Source organism: Lithobates pipiens, unplaced genomic scaffold (genome assembly GCF_037356315.1).
Source record: "Lithobates pipiens isolate NorthernLeopardFrog02 unplaced genomic scaffold, aLitPip1_a1.2 Scaffold_48, whole genome shotgun sequence".
NCBI lineage: Eukaryota > Metazoa > Chordata > Amphibia > Anura > Ranidae > Lithobates > Lithobates pipiens.
In genome coordinates this window covers 4415127-4433788 of record NW_027507872.1, presented here as the reverse complement: position 1 = coordinate 4433788, position 18662 = coordinate 4415127, and the positions used below count along the sequence as shown (strand labels likewise).

The 18662-nt window shown below is 46.1% G+C and overlaps 1 protein-coding gene across 1 annotated transcript in view; it reads right to left on the bottom strand.

Moving 5' to 3' along the window:
- Window positions 1-7697: 7697 nt before the first annotated feature.
- The window catches only part of LIN7B (lin-7 cell polarity scaffold B), a 1167120-nt gene continuing 1156155 nt past the window's right edge, over window positions 7698-18662 (bottom strand). Inside the window, exon 6 of the mRNA XM_077467159.1 lies at window positions 7698-8115. Coding sequence (XP_077323285.1) covers window positions 8094-8115 — 22 coding nt within the window. The 3' untranslated portion in view covers window positions 7698-8093. The remainder of the gene's footprint in view (window positions 8116-18662) is intronic.

Here is an 18662-nt window from a genome sequence, read left to right as displayed (position 1 = left end):
CTGGCGGTCTCATCCGCATGGCCCCCTGGATGAAAGCCCGCACCAGGGAATGGGATGCAAGTGGCTTCTGAAAAAATACTGACAGGGCCAAAATCTGCACCTTGATAGTGCTTATGGCCAAATTCATTTCTAGGCCTGACTGGAGAAAGGCCAAGATCCTGCTAATGACATACTTTCTAGGATGCCATTTCCTGAGCGCACACCAGGAAACATATGCCCTCCAGATTTTGTAATAAATAAGCCTGGAGGCCGGCTTTCTGGCATTGACCAGAGTAGAAAGGACTGGCCCTGAAAGGCCACGGTCTCTCAGAATGTGGGTCTCAGCAGCCAAACTGTCAAATTCAGACTGCGTAAAGCAGGATGGTAAATTGGACCCTGTGAGAGCAGATCTGGCCAGAGAGGGAGGATCCATGGCCTGCCTACTGCCAACTTCATGATCTCTGCGTACCACGGTCACCTGGGCCAAGCCGGGGCCACCAAAAGGACCGATTTTGTCTCCCTCTTGACTCTTCCCAGGAACCGCGACAGAAGCGGGCTCGGGGGGAAGGCATAGATCAGATTGTACTGAACCCAGGGAACTGTCAGAGCATCTGACCCCTGAGCAAGTGTATCTCTTGTCCTTGACACAAAATTGTCCAGTTTCCTGTTGAACCTGGATGCAAACAGATCTACGTCTGGAGTACCCCACCTGTGACATATGTTCCGAAACACGTCGGGGTGCAGAGCCCATTCTCCTGGGTACAACTGCTGGCCGCTCAGAAAATCCGCCTGCCAATTTTCCACTCCTGGAATGAAGACTGCAGAAAGACACGGAACATGCTTTTCTGCCCAGACAAGTATGCGATTCCCCTCTTTTTGGGCCACCAGACTCCTGGTACCGCCCTGGTGATTGATATAGGCCACTGCTGTGGCATTGTCGGACTGAACTTTATGAGAGCCATATAAATTTCCCGGATCTCCAGGACATTTATGGGCAATAGCTTCTCGATCGCAGACCATTTCCCCTGCAAGCACGTCTCCTCCAACACTGCTCCCCAGCCTGTCAGGCTGGCATCTGTCGTGATAATCTTCCATGGAAGAGGAAGAAAAGTTTTGCCCTTCAGCAAATTCTTGGTTTGTAACCACCAGATGAGACTCCTGCGTGTCCCTGGGGATAGACGCATAAGAAGATCCAAGGATTGGGGCTTCCTGTTCCAAGCCGCAAGGATGCATCTTTGCAGAGGCCTTGAGTGGAACTGGGCGAATGGGACGGCTTTGAAGGAGGCGACCATTTTCCCTAACAGTCTCATGCACAACCGAATGGGGGAAGATCTTCTGCCCAGAATTAGGCGCACCAGATCCCCAATGGCCAAGGCCTTTGGTCTTGGAAGAAACACCTTGCCCTGAGCGGTGTCGATGATCATACCCAGGTATTCCAACCTGGTGGCAGGCTGTAGGGATGACTTTTCTAGGTTTATGATCCAACCTAGGCGTTCCAGGTGTTCTAGCGTTCTGGTGACGCTGTGGTTCAGGAACGCTACTGTTTTCTCCATGAGTAGCAAATCGTCTAGATAAGCCATGACGGCTATACCCTGAGCTCTTAGGTTTGCCAAGAGAGGGTCCAGAATCTTTGTGAAGACTCTAGGGGCCGTAGCAAGCCCGAACGGCAAGGCCACAAATTGAAAATGGCGCCGCTCTACTGCAAACCTTAGAAATTTTTGGTGTGCGGGAAAAATTGGCACATGGAGATATGCATCCTTGATATCTATTGATGCCATAAACTCTCCCCCTTGCAGGGAGGAGATCACAGTGCGGATTGACTGCATTCGGAAGGACCGGATGCGTAAAAACCGGTTCAGATCCTTCAGATCTAAGATAGGTCTGACACTTCCATTTGGCTTTGGAACGGTGAAGAGATTTGAGTAAAACCCTGAACCCTGTTCTTTTGGGTCCACTTCTACTATCACCCCCTGGGATAGTAAGTGATCTAAGGCCAGAAATAGCGGTTTTTGCTTTATTGGATCCCTGGGGATCCTTGACCTTAGAAAGCGAGAAGGTGGAATCTCCTGAAACTCTAGCCTGTAGCCCAGAGATACTGAAGAGATCACCCACTTGTCCCGGATCTCTTCCCGCCAGGCTCCTGCAAACTGCAGGAGCCTTCCCCCCACTCGACCGAGCGGGGGCGCCCCTTCACAAGGAAGCTTTTGGGCTCTGCTTGGCAGGCTTTCGCCCCAAGTCTTTTTCTTCCCCTGGGCCCGGCCCTGAGCCTTTCCTGTAGAGGAGGGTTGAGAAGGCCATCGCCACTGCTTAGAGCTTGATGCTCCGGGAGAGAGAGCACGCCTGAATGAAGGACGCTTGCTCATTTTGACTGGAAGGAGAGTAGATTTATCCCCTGAAATTTTTTGGACGAATTTATCTAATTCTTCTCCAAACAAACGTTCCCCTTTAAACAGGAACCCAATCAAATGCTTTTGCATGACAGCTCAGCTGCCCAATTCTTTAGCCATAGGGCCCTTCGCATGTGTACCAACATGAGGGACAAACGTGATGCTTGTTGGACAGAATCCAAAATCGCATCAATCATGAAACACAGAATATGAGGCATTTCTGCATACTTCTCTACTTCCTCGCTGGGAAGGAGCCCAAGCATCTGCTTAACCTGTTCCTTGAGGAACTGGCACAACCCCACGGCTGCGACTGTAGGTTGCACTACAGCGCTAGCCATGGAAAAGGAGGCTTTTAACAAGGTTTCCAGCTTCTTATCAGTTGGATCTTTAAATACCTGCGCATTATCCAAAGGACAAGTCAGGTTTTTATTCATGCAAGAAACAGCCGCATCAACAGATGGGACCCCCCACTTCTTGGTGAAACTTTCCTCCAGAGGATAATGCATAGAAAACCTTTTAGGAGGAGCAAACAGTTTATCGGGATGTGCCCAATCCTCATACAGCAATTCAACCATTAAAGGATGAATTGGAAAGGAATAGGCAGTCTGTGGGGCTTTCCTGACTCCCAGGGAAGAAACAGAGGATGTAGCGACTTCAGCAGCAGGCATTCTGAATGTGGTACGCACCAATTCAGTATAATACTGCACCTGTTTTCTGAGCGCCTGGGAGGAGGGGACTCTCTCCTCTTCCTCTGAATCATCCGACTGCTCCTGATCCCTGTCCCAAGACAGGAATCTCTCCTCATTTTCAGAAGAATCATCTGTGAGAGAAATTTCAGCAGAGGGAGGGGATCTACCCCTTTTCCTGCTATCTTTCAGGGAAGCAGAAATAAAATTCATTATACTCCCTTCAAAACCCTCCAATTTAGCCCTAAGGGAGTCCTCAGTGACATAAACCGGGGCTGGGACATTAGGAGAGGCTGCAAAATCTGACATGGGCACTGACTCGTCTTGAGAGGCTGGCTCCAGTCTTGCAGGGGGGGGGGTGGTAACTTACAGGCACTTTTAGAACTCCTGGACCTAGGCGGTGATTTACCAGTGCCTTTGCTACCTCCCCCTGAGACCCTCTTACGAGGAGACATAGTCATAAGCTACAAAGCAGAGGTACTAGTACAAGTGCAATCACTGTTGTGCTTAAAGTCTCACAATAAATATATATGCTTAAACTGCACAACCTGATGCTGAGTAGGTGTCTAAGGTTTGCCTGGATCCAATCCCCTCGGATGCTTACTGCCCACAGCTCCTGTGTCTCTCACTTACAGTCCACACTTACAACCACACTCCCCCCTCCTCCATTAGGCTGAGAACACGCCCGGCGCGCGTGCACGAGGACCGCGGAATCCAGGGGGGGGAGGAGAACTCCACCGGAGCTGCGTGGGACCCCCAGACTACGTGGGACCCCTGTTTTACCTTGATGTGGCAGGGACTGCAGTGGAGACGTGAGACAGCTGGAGAACCAGGCTTCACTGAGCGTGTGTACTGAAAGGCATGTAAGTATGCATCAGGCTGCTCTTACTCCCTCTAGTGGTGGAAACCAGGTAAGACATACAACTACTCAAAATGAAGAAATCCATCATATAATTATATATATAGGATTAACTTCCCTTACCTGTTCTCGCCGCAGGAATTGTTGAAACAGACAAATTCCAGCCTTTACCCATCATGGCGGGCAGTGTTAGCCAACCTTCAGGTTTATCTGGGGCTCTTTCTCGGAAGAGCCTTCTACCTGGACCATGTAAAAGACTCTGCCAGAAACTTTCGTGCGCTCTGTGTAAACAGTACACTGGTTTTCCCAGAGCCCAGTCTTCCAATAGGAGAGGACTTACAGGCGAAACCTCGTTTCTTCGGCTGACGAGGCCCGGGTATCATACCATCTTGGGAGTCAAATATCGGCCCGAGGTATGGATCCAGTTTGTTGTAGCCCTTAGGCCCCCGCAGGGACCTGCACAGAACTAAAGTTTTACGTGACCACCACCATAGACACTGGCGAAAAAACTGAGGTGCCTCCCATATGGGAGGGGTTATGTAGGGGAGGAATTCTCCTTAATTGGGGTTAACCAGTGTCCAATCACCAGAGGTGCCTATATAACCCACTATGTAATGAAGCTCCTGTGTCCCGTGATGTATGATCAAGAAAAGGCATTTTCCCAGAGAACCTGGAAGTGACGTCTAGGTGTGAAGTGACCATCTGTTTTTGAATGTAAATACAATTACAACTTGATTAGGCCTTCAAAGAGGCTCACAAGGTACCCCCACCCCCTTTTAGAGTGTATAAATGTAGTTAGGCTCCCAGCTTCAGTTAGAACAATATATTTGAATGTATACCATGTACTGTACAAAGTTGTTCTCCCTGCTTGTGGATAGCTACATGCCTGTATATTAAACACATCATCTTGGATTCGGCTTCAGCAGTCAACGTTACTAAAAGCCCTTAAGTTCTGGGCTTTCCCTATCACTTTCAAGTGGGGGAAGGATGTAGCGATGGTGGACTATAATCATAATACAGTATGTTTCCTCGTCATTCCCTAACTGTAGTTGTGTCTCTTAAATGCTGGGAGCCAGTGACTGTCATCATATTGGTGAGTCCAACCCAAAGGATTGTGTGATTAGTAGTCTTTCTGACCACCAATTCCATTGCCCAACCATACACCAGGACTACACATCCCAGGGATCCTTGCTGCCAGTCAAGGAGACTTCTGGGAAAGCCTATAAAGGAGACTAGAGATCCACCTCATGCTCTCCTCTTCCTGGGCCTTGCGGACTGCACACCTCTCTGTGACGGGGAGAGAGAAGTTTCGGCTTACCACGTGGTGTTCAAGTGATTCCAGCCTGGCCTCGGAAGGCCCAACTCTGTTTGCTTTTTTTCAGACATCTATGCAGCACCAACTCAGCAGCTCAACATCATGTTCATCCACACTCTGCACCCATGGGGCATCGCTGGCTGTTCCATTGATAGACGTCTATTCCTGGGTCGCTGTCTGCAAGGCATCCAATTCAGTTCAGTCATTGGTGAGAGGGTAATTGCCCAGCTTCTGCAATCTTTCCATGGACACTTTATTTGAACACTGTGTACAGACACCTTTACCTTGGGAACACTTTACTGCAATTCTATTTGAACACTGTACATAGACATCTTTACCTACAACCATTTCAAGGAGTACTATTAGCCTGTTTAAGCCAGTCAGTCTGTTAATGCATCACTGTGCCTTATTGGATATAATAATGAGCTCCAACTGTTTGTGAAGACTATCAGGCCTGCACCTCGGACATTGCTGTTGTTACTATTTAATCCTATCCTACTATATACTACTATACAATCCTTATTCTGTCTGATCTCTCATTAGGATTCAAAGGCCGGCCCGGGGGTTCCCCTTTAGAGTGTAACCAACTGCATTAAACATTTAACCCTTTATTGTCCTTCAGGTCATGCTCCAGGTGGTATCTCATTGTACATATGTGTGTATTGTATCCTCCCACTGTTAAACTGTTCTTAAAATGTCTTTGGGGAATTCCTCTGCCGAATCTGGGCTGTTATCTAGAACTCGGTTGATTTATTGCCCTTCCCTTTTCTAAATCAGTACTACTTTGCTTACTTCAGTAAAAGCAGGGATAATACAAATATATTGACTTATGTAACGTGTCATTTAAAGGTGCTTGTGAAAGATGTCTGAACCCAATTGAGTGTCAGGTGGGTTGCAAGGTCCACAGGGTCATGGTGATGCAGATGAGCAGGTAAATCCAAGCAGTCCTCAAGGGGACCGTGCTACATAAACAATAAATATTTGATAGTTGCTCTAACGCAGCTGTCATTAAATAGTGGACTGTGGTCCGGCCACGGACTGAGTGATTCTCCTGTCTGGACCATCAGCATGCCAGTCTAAAGTTTCAGATCCCCGCAGCTCAGCAGTCCCGCGCCCCACCCCCTGCCTCACTATCTCTCCTGAGTGTCAGGAGGAAGAAAGCACCAGGCCCGACACTGCAACTCTTCATGTTACAATAACGATCCTGTGGACCACTTCCTGAGACGGAGAGAGCGCCACCTCTACTGTGGCCACATGTAGTACTGCACCCCGTTTAAGTTACAATGAAAATCTATATCAGTCACTGCCTCCTCCCTTGATCTCCATCAAGGCATGATATGACATGACATGTGTGCCCATCCCCTCAGGAAGGTTCTTGGTGCAGCCACCACCCCCTGCAGCTTGCTACCTCTGCTGGCTCCCACTTCCTGCATCCCTCAAGGTATGCTGTAAGTTTACAAACAGAAATTTACAGGGGCACACTGATGGGCACATTGTATATCAAGGGTCACCCTGTTGGGCACATTTCATGTTACGGGGCACTCTGATGGGCACATTGTATGTTAAGGGACACTCTGATTGGCACATTTTATGTTGTACCCATCAGAGTGCCCCTTGACATAAAATGTGCCCATCAGAGTGTCCCTTAACAAACAATGTGCCCATCAGCATGCCCTTTAACATGAAATGTGCCCATCAGAGTGCCCCTTAACATGAAATGTTCCCATCAGTGTTCTCCATAACATGAAATGTGCCCATCAGCGTGCCCCTTAACATGAAATGTGCCCATCAGAGTGCCCCTTAAAATGAAATGTGCCCATCAGAGTGCTCCTTAACATACAATGTGCTTATCAGCATGCCCATTAAAATATAATGTGCCCGTCAGAGTGCCCCTTAACATACAATGTGCCTATCAGCATGCTTATTAAAATATAATGTGCCCGTCAGAGTGCCCCTTAACATACAATGTGCCTATCAGCATGCCCATTAAAATATATTGTGTGGCCGTCAGAGTGCTCCTTATTTTATGTCAAGGGGCACACTAATGGGCACATATTATGTTAAGAGGGCACTCGGATGGGGACACCTGATGTGAAGGGGGCACTCTGATGGGGACAACTGATCTAAAGGGGCACTCTCATGGGGGCAGCTGATGTAAAGGAACACTCTGATGGGCACACCTGATGTGATAGGGACACCTGATGTAAGGGGACACTTTGATGGGGACACCTGATATAAGGGGGTACTCTGACAGTGGCAAATGATTTATAGGGGTTGTCTGATGGGGCACTCAATGTAATGAATTACTCTGGTAGGAGCACCTGTTGTAAGGGGGAACACTAATGGGGACATTTACATTTTTGGAGTATTACCAGACTGGGTGAAGGAAACAGCAGCAAAAGCGCTAGAGAGTGGGGCTTGCGCCAAAAAAGAAAAGTAGAAATGTACAAACTTTGAGTTATAGCACAGACTTGAGATTCAGACCTCGGCCAGAAGAACATTTTGGTGACCGGAAGGTACTGCACACCAATTTAATTTTTCCATTTCCATGCAAATGCATTAGGGAAGATATGATTTCTTTGTGATTTTTGATTGCAACAGAAATACATTTAATGTCCATAAAGAATTGTCTAACAAAGTCCAATCAGTTTCCCCAACATAAAGGATACATTTTACAAATACTTCCAGAACTTTAAACGTTTGCATCTTTTGGGGCAATTTATGTTTACACACTAGCACACACCTTGCAACTCACTGGTACACACCCACAACAGAAATAAATACTGTACACAGATTTGATATGACTTGTGTTAATAAATACAGAGTGAAAGGTCCGGAGCTTAAGGTTCATCAAGAATGCACAACAGTTACCCACGGGACTCGAGAGACCTGCAAGACAAAAGTTAGGGTTAGTAGACCATTACAAAATATTGGAGCCAAATGTACTAAAAAGTGAGGTGAGGTGAAGAGAAAAGATTCTGTTTGCAAGGGAGATGTAAAACAAAGTGATGCCTTCACATGATTGGATGATGGAAATAAACGTAACATTATACTTTAGTAAACCAGGCTTAGCCACGCTTCACATTAATTCATGCTTTAGTGAACTGGTGCCTTGGTGTTTCAAGTAAAATGGGAATTGATGATACAATGTTGGCATGGGCGTCCGCAGGTAGGAGCAAGGGAATCAAGTGCTCCCCCTGGAATCGGGGATCGGATCTTAAATTCAGCACAGTTGCATCGCTATCGGGGTGTGGGCAGCCCACACCCGTGTGCCACCCGCCAGTGTTGTGACACCATCAAGGTTTTGTCAAGCCCCCCTATCAGTGTAGTGTGAGATCCACCTCTTTGCCCTGCTCAGTCCAGCAGAGAACTCGGCGGCGCTGTGACAGGAGAAAGGCTAGCTGCGGGCTATCAGAGGTTTCCCCCGGTCGCCTCCCTTTTTCCTGTCTGGGAGAAGAGATGATGGCTCTCGCCAGGTTCGCCGCCCAGCTTCCTGCTGCTCCGTTTCTTCCCTATTGGCCATAACTGAGGGCCAATCAAAGGAGACTAGGAAAGGAGAGAATTATGGGACATGTAGTCCCAAACATTGGCGGCCCCATTTTCCACAGGGAGGAGCCTACAGCTCGATCAAGAGAGAGATTCAAAGACTGCAGCCTGGAAAAAATCTGAGGGAGAGAGTGCTACAGGAAAAAAATCAAGGAGTGTGCTGGGCAGATGCTAGAGAGAGAGCCACGCTGCCCAGCACCAACAGAGAGAGCTACCCCAGCACCACCAGAGAGAGCTACACTGCCCAGCGCCACCAGAGAGAGCCATGCTGCCCAGCTCCACCATAGAGAGAATGACTGAGCCACTGCCAGGGTACAGATATGCTACACTACTGACCAGAGTCGTGCCCGGGGAACCCAGAGTGAGCGATCGTCCAGCCAGAGGGATCACTGCTGTAGTTTGGCTGGGTCCCTGGGTGACCCTAAAATTATGCCCCCCCCTGAAAAAAGTTCTGCGGACACCCATGAATGTTGGTATTGTGTGTTTATAACTAATGAAGCTGATTTTTTTCCCACAATCTGCTATTTATTGTATACTAGGATAAACACAAACTAACAGACCGTTTGCAACGATTCAAGTCTACTACACACAATTTAATCAGTATATGGAAGAAAATCAACTATGTTGTTCATAATGGTTATTCAGGATATTTAGTTCATGATTTAAAGGGGTTGTATAGGTTCCATTTTTTTTTTAAAATAACAAACATGTTATACTTACCTCCACTGTGCAGTTCGTTTTGCACAGATTGACCCCGATCCTGTTGTTCTGGGGTCCCATGGTGGCTGTATCAGCTCATCCCCACTAAAGCTAACCCCTCTGGGAAGCTCTTTCCTGGGGGGTTAGCTTGCGGCCGTGCTCCCGTGTCATACAGTTGGAGTCCATAGACCCTCCCCTGGTGGCCACGTCATTGGATGTGATTGACAGCAGCGCAAGCCAATGGCTGCGCTGCTATCAATCTATCCAATTAACTGCCAGACTCAGTGAAGAAGAGGATGCCGGGGGATGTGCACAGCAGGTGAATGGGCTCAGGTAAGTAAAACAGGGGGGCTGGGGGGCCAATGACAGCGAGGTGTTTTTTTCACCTTAATGCATAGGATTAAGGTGAAAAAACCCGAACCTTTACAACCCCTTTAACCTAAAAAACAGGTTAAAGGGGTTGTAAAGGTTCGGGCTTTAATTTTGCTGGTTACTATATGCATCACATTCTGCAGCAAGCGGTGTGAATGGGACATAATGAAAATTGACAAAAATATAAGACTTGTTCAGACCATGTGTACTTCAAAAACTAACCAAACAGGTTACAGACGTTTGAAATAATAATCCTGGTAAAAATATTTATGTTATGGAATGCCCATAAGAGGTGCATTAGAGGAATTATGATAAAATTGGATATAATGGACTACAAAGGATTTATCAAATATTAAACTATGTGAACAAATTAAAGATTTTGAAACACAAAAGAAACTGAACCCATCCCATAAAATCTCAACTACCTTATTAGCATGTAGCCGATTATTATCATATATCATCATATATCATCATATATATCATATATGTATCATATCATTATTATCACATCACTATGATTATTATCACTGACAGCACAAGTAAGGCAAGCCATAGATGACTCGATTTTCTCTTCTTCAGCCACAGTTGGAAGCAAAGAAAATCACTTGATTCCTCCATAAACACAGTCAGTGTTGATGGGGAAATGGCTCCCTCAGTCTTATTGTATTCTGACGGCAAGGAGGTTTGGGCAGGGGGCCTTCCCGGCAAGCAGAATAATCGCACGGAGAAAAGTCCGACAGGCTGGTTGTACCCAAGTTGACCGGTGGATCGACTTGAGTACAATCAGCCTGCCCATACACAGAAGAATTTCAATCCATGTGTGGCCAGCTTAAGTTGTTGACATCCCAATTTATGAACAAACAAAACTAAAATAGCACGCATACAGTATCTGAAAACCCAACAAACACTATGCAACCTCCATTACATTGAAAATGCATTTAACAATTATTATAGCACCTTTCACAATTTAAAATAGAATTCCAGCTAAACCCTAAGGCCGCGTACACACGGGCGGACTGTTCGCCCAACTTTGTTCGTCAAACAGTTTGACAAACAGTCCGCTCAAAATTTGCATGAGCGGACTTGACTACACACGATGAACGAACAGTCCGCTGAAACCGTGCGCGATGACGTGAACGGCACGTACGACGGGACTAGAAAAACGACGTCCTATACACTGCAATGCAACCTTCGGCGTGTAAATTCTTTCTGAGCATGCGCGAGACTTAGTTTGACGAACAAGCCTACACACGAGCGGACTGTCCGCTCAAACCAAGTTTCAGCGGACAGTTTTACGGGATTTCCGAAAAACTTTGTTCGTCAGACTGTCCGCTGAAACTGTCCGCTGAAGCCCACACACGAGCGGACTGTCCGCTGAAACACTGTTCAGCGGACAAAGTTGGGCGAACAGTCCGCCCGTGTGTACGTGGCCTTACTGGTCTTAAAAATGCTAACTGTCCCTATATGAACTAACCAATCTGTGTAAAAAAGATATTTACCTATTTTTAGTGTCAGCCAGCGGCGGCTGCAGGGGAGAGGAATCATTGCCTACAATAGCTGCACTATGGGAACCTATGGATGACATCATTGCTCCCAGCTTTCCCAGTCAATGACAGTGTCCTCTCTATTCAACTGAAGCCTCCACTGATTGACACAGGGGGTCCTATGACTAGACCAGAGTGGGCCGAAAGTACAGTACATAAGTATATACATCTTTTTATACAGGTTCGTTAGTATAGGTGTTACGAGGGGGAGGAAGCATTTTAAGACTTGTTAGGTTTTAACTGGAATTCTATGTAGCACTAACCCCCGAAGGAGCTGCTGGTTTGATTTGGCTTACCATTACCTTCTTCACCTCCATTTGCGTCTAGGGGTTTCCTGTGGTAGATGGCCCACAAACTCTAGAGACTGACTACAGATCCGCTTAAAGGGATTTTTATTTGCAAAAACGTAGTTAACGAACAGTCTCTTAGTATAGAATCAGCGGGTTAGGAGGAAAGTTCAGGTACTCTTAGTGTCAACGTCAATAATAAAGGACTTGCTTACTTCGACTAAATCCAGAGAATAGCCATTCACAGCTGGATGTTCACTCAAGTTGGATAGTCCCTCTCTCACAAGGCCTAGCAGGCAACAAGTTGCTTATATCAGGAATAAGTTTCTGCCACAGACTTTGTTGTAGAACACATAGAAATAAGTCTCTGCCACAGACTTTGTTGTAGAACATGTAGAAAACTAGGACTTGTAGAACACTCGTGTGGTACCAGTATCTTTCAGCCGGTTTGGCGATACCCACAAAACTGGATTCACTTAGGTACTTCAGCCCTACCAGGCTCTTGCTAAGAAGCCAACCCGTATGTGGCCTTCTTCTGAAGAGTCCTCCCCTGGATAGCTATGAAGTTGCTGGGCCTCTCCATGACCGGAGACGGCACCAGACCGCCTCAGAATCCCTTCCTTAGTTTCCTTGCCTTGGGCTAGCCAGCCCCGAGACATAAAGTCGGGTGGATCTGCACCCCAGGCCATAGCCTTCCTGGGGGCTGGCCAGGAGGACCAGGATCATGGAGTCAGAACATAATTCTGGACCTGAACCTTGAACCACATGACATCCACATCTCAAGTACCCTCTCCCAGAAAGCACAGCAAGAGTGACACTCCCACTGGTCTGGCTCAGAGAGAAAGTAACCTTAAAGCACCCAACCAGACTGTGGTTCCATGCTTGCCAGAAGAGACAGTGCCCCCTATGGCCAGGCTGAACACCCTATAGTCCAGTCAGACTGATGCTGAGGTCCAAATTTGGAATAATTATACCCAAACTAAACTGCAGTTCAGATGTAACATTCAATTTCAAAAAAGCATAGCGTGTGCTTTTCAGGAGCCGGCGCTACATCTACATTTTGTCCTCCTTTCCTTCCATCTCAGCCATTGAGAAAAGCCTGACCATATTTTACTCTTAATGTAATATGATCTCTGAATGAAGGAGAGTCTAATAAATGTTTTCCCCAGTCACAGATTGTATAATGCCATGCCCACACGACCGGACTTTAGGATGGACTAGGTCCAACGGACTTTCGGCGGAGATCCGACGGACTTTCCAAATGAACGGACTTGGCCACACACAAGCACACCAAAGTCAGACGGATTTGAACGTAATGACGTACGACCAGACTAGAAAAAGGAAGTTCATAGCCAGTAGCCAATAGCTGCCCTAGCATCGGCTTTTGTCCGTCGGACTAGCATACAGACGGACTGATTTTTCAACCGGACTCGAGTCCATCGGAAAGATTTGAAACATGTTTTATTTCTAGAAGCGTCTGACTTTTGGGGAAAAAAAGTCAGCTGGAGCCCATACACGATCGTAATATCTGACGGATTCCTTTCCGTCACACCTAGTCCGTCGAAAAGTCTGGTCATGTGTACGTGGCATTACATGCAGCGTAATAAATGCATGGGCTTTGGGCTTTTCTCAATTCAGGAAGGAGGGGTTAGCTGTCATCGGGAGTTTCTCACTGCAGCTTACAAAAGACTTGAAGCTAATGAACTTTCTCAGCACCAGAAGTTCAGCAGTAGGAATGAGCCGAACACCCCCCAGTTCGGTTCACACCAGAACATGCAAACAGGCAAAAAATGTGTTTGAACACGCGAACACCGTTAAAGTCTATGGGACACGAACATCAATAATCAAAAGTGCTAATTTTAAAGGCTTATATGCATGGTATTGTCATAAAAAGTGTTTGGGGGCCTGGGTCCTGCCCCAGGAGACATGTATCAATGCAAAAAAAAAGTTTTAAAAATGTCAGTTTTTTTGGGAGCAGTGATTTTATCAATAACGTTTTTATTTAAAGTTACATCACATACAGTTGAAGTGCAATGGTCTTTCAACCAACAATACAGAAACTTTCACACCGAAGTTACATGGCTATGCTTATTTCCTAAGTTCGTTGTCGCTATTTATCTGCAATCCATGTTTTATTTTACACTTCTCAAATCTGTTTGGATCAGATTACGTAAACAGTTAACTAAAATGCAATCAACCAAACCATTCAGCTGGTATAGTGAGTGGATACATGGGTCCCTAGAGGACACCTAAAGAAAGGGAAAAAGAAAGAAGGAAGAGGGAAGAAAAAGGGATGGGAGAGAGAGAGAGGAGAAGGAGAGCATGGCGAGGGGGGGGGGGGGGGGAAGCTCAGCTAACATAAGCCTGTACCTGATTCCGGACTTTTATGTTCCTCCCGGTGGTGCCATAGTTCCCAGACCAGATTATGTGTGTCCAGGCGATCCTGTATCCTCGCTGACATCTTCTCCATTAGCTCCACGTCTCTAATCCTGGCATACAGTGCTCCCTCTGGTGGAGGGGAGCGGCGCTTCCAGTTCAATGCCACTAGGCAGCGAGCTGCCGTGAGGACATGTCTAACTAGCTTCCCATGTGAGGCTGGGGTTCTCAGAGATGACAGCCCTAACAGGAAAAATTTAGAGGTGATTGGGACCTCCTGCTCAAGGAGGTGAGTTAGGAGTTGGCGAACTGAGTTCCAGTAGGTACCTATCAATAGGCATTCCCAATAGACATGGTATAGTGTTCCCCTGGCTCCCAGGCATCGCCAGCAGCGGTCTGAACTGGTCGGGTGGATGGCATAGAGCACATCAGGGGTCTTGTACCAGAAATAGAGTATTTTATAAATATTTTCTTTATAGAGCATGCATATCGAAGTTTTGGATGCCTGGGTCCATATGGCCTTCCATTGGTCCACGGGTATCTCCTCACCCAGTGCCTTTTCCCACTTGAGCATATAATTGTGCTTGCCCATTGAATCAATGGGTCTTTCATTAAGTATTTTGTAGATGTCCGAGATCAGCTCTCTCTGAGCCGAGCCTGCTAGGATGAGGTTTTCAAAGGGGGTTGGAGTGGAGAATTGCAGACTCGGCGCAAATGTTAAGGCATAGTGTTGGATTTGGAGATACTCGTAGAAAATCTGCTTCGGGAGGTCAAATTTGGACTGTAGTTCTGCAAAGGAATGCAGTTTACGGGTACAAGGATCTCCCAGATTTCCATAGTGGAATATCTGGCATTTTGGGATTACAGGCAAACGAGGTCAGGAGCGAGCTATCCGAGGACAGCTTATGTTGTTGTGTCAGTGAGCTTTCGGAGTAGTACCATCAGGCCTAGTAGTCGTGCGGGTTCTACCTCCCCATTCGCATTCCATAGCAGATTGTTAGGGTGTATTGGGGCTAGCCATAACTTCTCTATCTCGGTCCATTTATTATATGAACGAAGCATCAACCAAGAGGTTATCGCCCTCAGTTGTGCTGCCTGATAGTACTTAGTAAGGTTGGGGAAGGCCAGGCCGCCATCCAATCGGGCCGCCTGCAATACTGAGCGTGGGATCCTATTTCTCCTGTAGTTCCAAGTGTATTTCAGTAAGTCAGCTTGTAGGTGTTTTAGTTGGCCATAGGGGACATGTATGGGTAGGGTCTGGAAGAGGTATAATAGTTTTGGGAGGATTGTCATCTTCACTAAAGCGACCCTCAAGAATAATGAGATATGGTGTTTTTTCCACTGTTGGAGGAGGGTTCTGATGTTGTGGCGAAGGGGGGGAAGTTTTCCTGATAGAGGGTAGAGTACTGCGGGGTGATATGAATTCCTAAGTATTTCAGTGCCTTCGTTTTCCAACTGTAGGGGAAATTGGCTTTGAGATGTGCTACCTCCTCTACCGAGGTGTTGATTGGGAGGGCCTCCAACTTAGAGATATTTATTTTATATCCCGATAGGGCCCCATAGCGTTCTAGTTCTGCATGAAGAATAGGGGGGGAGGTTCTGGGTTGTGTCAATGAGAGAATGACGTTGTCTGCGAACAGGGATATTTTAAACTCCCTGTCCCGTACCATTATGCCCTTAATGTCCGGGTCTTTCCGGATTGTGGCTGCTAGAGGTTCGACACATAGTGTGAAGAGCAGGGGCGAGAGCCGACACCCCTGCCTAGTGCCATTCTGTACCTGTAGTGAGGCAGAGAGGGAAAAGGAGGTCTTGACCTGGGAGGTGGGGTTCAAGTATAGATGTTGGATAGCTCTATAGAAGGGTCCCCTGATTCCTATGTGGTGGAGTGTGGCGAAGAGGAAGAGCCACCCCAGGCGATCAAACACCTTTTCTGCATCTAAGCTTAACAGCAGGGCCTGCCCATCCTCCCTGTTCACCACCTCCACCAGGTCTATTCTCTTCCTGGTGTTGTCCCCCGATTTGCGTAGGGGGGAAAAGCCTACCTGGTCTTTGTGGATCAGGGACAGGAGGACCGTGTTTAAGCGGATAGATAGGAGTTTAATAAATATTTTAAGGTCCGAATTCAGCAGGGCTATCGGTCTATAATTGGAACACAGGGGGGGGGGTGCTTCCCTGGTTTACGGACTATCATGATAAAGGAGCTCTGCATATCCCTTGGGATCAGGGTATCTTGTAGGGAGGCATTAAACAGCCTGCACATAGCGGGGAGCAGATACAAGAGGAATTCCTTATAATACTCATAAGGAAAGCCGTCCAGGCCTGGGACTTTACGATTAGGTAGGGATTTGATGGTCTGCTCTATTTCCTCTTGTGTGATCAGGGTATTTAGTAGACATGTGCAGAGTAAAATATTTTGTTTTAGAATTTCGTTTTCGTCCGAAATTTTTTTTTATTTAGTTACTCCCGAAATTCTTTTTTATTTATTTCGTTTTTCGTTTAAAAATTGCATTCGTCCAAAATTCAACATGAATTACGGTCGAATCTGTCTTTGAAGGCTTATGGTGTCTGTCGAATGTATAAAGAAGATTCGACGGAGCTAGTATATAGCATACTTTGTGTGAACTTTAGAACCCTATTAAAGTCTATGGGACTCCAACGTTCAAAATCTAAAGTACTAATTTTAAAGGCTTTAAGTTACTGTTCTAAAAAGTGTTTGGGGACCCGGGTCCTGCCCCAGGGGACATGTATCAATGCAAAAAAAGTTTTAAAAATGGCTGTTTTTTCGGGAGCAGTGATTTTAATAATGATTAAAGTGAAACAATAAAAGTGTAATATTCCTTTAAATTTTGTAGGGGGGGGGTGTCTATAGTATGCCTGTGAAGGGGCGCATGTTTCTGGTGCTTAGAACTGTCCCTGCACAAAGTGTCATTTATGCAGGAAAAAAAGTCCTTTAAAATCACTCACAGCTATTATGAATTGTCGGCTCCGTAATACAGAGAACACTCATTGAAAGTCATTGATAAAATAAATAAATAAATACATTTAAAAAAAAAGCGTGGGGGTCCTCCAAATTCAATTACCAGGCCCTTCAGGTCTGGTATGGATATTAAGGAGAACCCTGTGTCTAATTAAAAAAAAAAATTGACGTGGGGTTACCCTTAAATATCCATACCAGACCCTTTATCCGAGCACGCAACCTGGCAGGCCGCAGGAAAAGAGGGGGGACGAGAGAGCGGCCCCCCTCCCTCCTGAACTGTACCAGGCCACATGCCCTCATGTAACGGAATCCTGCCTGTGTTACATCAGAGGGGGGCGGGGTCACCCATACGTCACGGGGAAACCCGGGTTTCCCCTTGCGTCAGAGGGGGGGCTGGGTCAGGTGGCGGGTGGCCCCGCCCTCCGCATATAACAAACGTCAGGCCGCCAGAATCCCCGCAGTGTCTCCTCAGTGGAGACAGAAGATGGATGGATTCGCTGCGCTGGATCAGATCATCCATCGCTGGACCCCGGAGATCCGTCGCTGGATAGCAAGAGTGGATCACCACCGCTGGAATCTTTTTTTTATTTTTTTTTATTTTTAACCACTTGACCACTGGGCACTTAAACAGCCTTAATAACCAGACCAATTTTCAGCTTTCGGTGCTCTCACATTTTGAATGACAATTACTCAGTCATGCAACACTGGACCTATATGAAATTTTTGTCCTTTTTTTCACACAAATGGAGCTTTCTTTTGGTGGTATTTAATCACCGCTGGGTTTTTTATTTTTTGTGCTATAAAAGAAAAAATACAGAAAATTCTGTAAAAAAATGAATTTTTCTTCATTTCTGTTATAAAATTTAGCAGATTAGTAATTTTTCTTCATAAATTTTGGCCAAAATTTATACCACTACATATCTTTGGTAAAAATAAGTACAAATTGGTGGATATTATTTGGTCTTTGTGAAAGTTATAGAGTCCACAAGCTATGGTGCCAATATCTGAAAATTGATCACACCTGAAGTACTGACGGCCTATTTCAATTCTTGAGACCCCAACATGCCAGAAAAGTACAAATACCCCCCAAATGACCCCTTTTTGGAAAGAAGACATTCCAAGGTATTTAGTAAGAGGCATGATGAGTTTTTTGAAGTTGTCATTTTTTCCCACAATTCTTTGCAAAATCAAGATTTTTTTTACTTTTTTTTTTTTTTTCACAAAATTGTCATATTATCAGTTTATTTCTCACACAGCATATGCATACCACAAATTACACCCCAAAACACATTCTGCTATTACTCCCGTGTACGGCGATACCACATGTGTGAGACTTTTACACAGTGCGGCCACATACAGAGGCCCAACATGCAGGGAGCGCCATCAGGCGTTCTGGAGCACCCAGGACAATTCTGACATTTCTCTCCTACATGTAAAAATCATCATTTATTTGCTAGAAAATTACATCGAATCCCAAAACATTATATATGTTTTTTTTAGCAAACACCCTGGAGAATACAATGGTGGTCGTTGCAACTTTTTATCTCGCACGGTATTTGCGCAGCAATTTTTCGAATGCTTTTTTTTGGAAAAAAAACTGTTTTGTGCTTAAAAAAAAAAAAACACAGTAAAGTT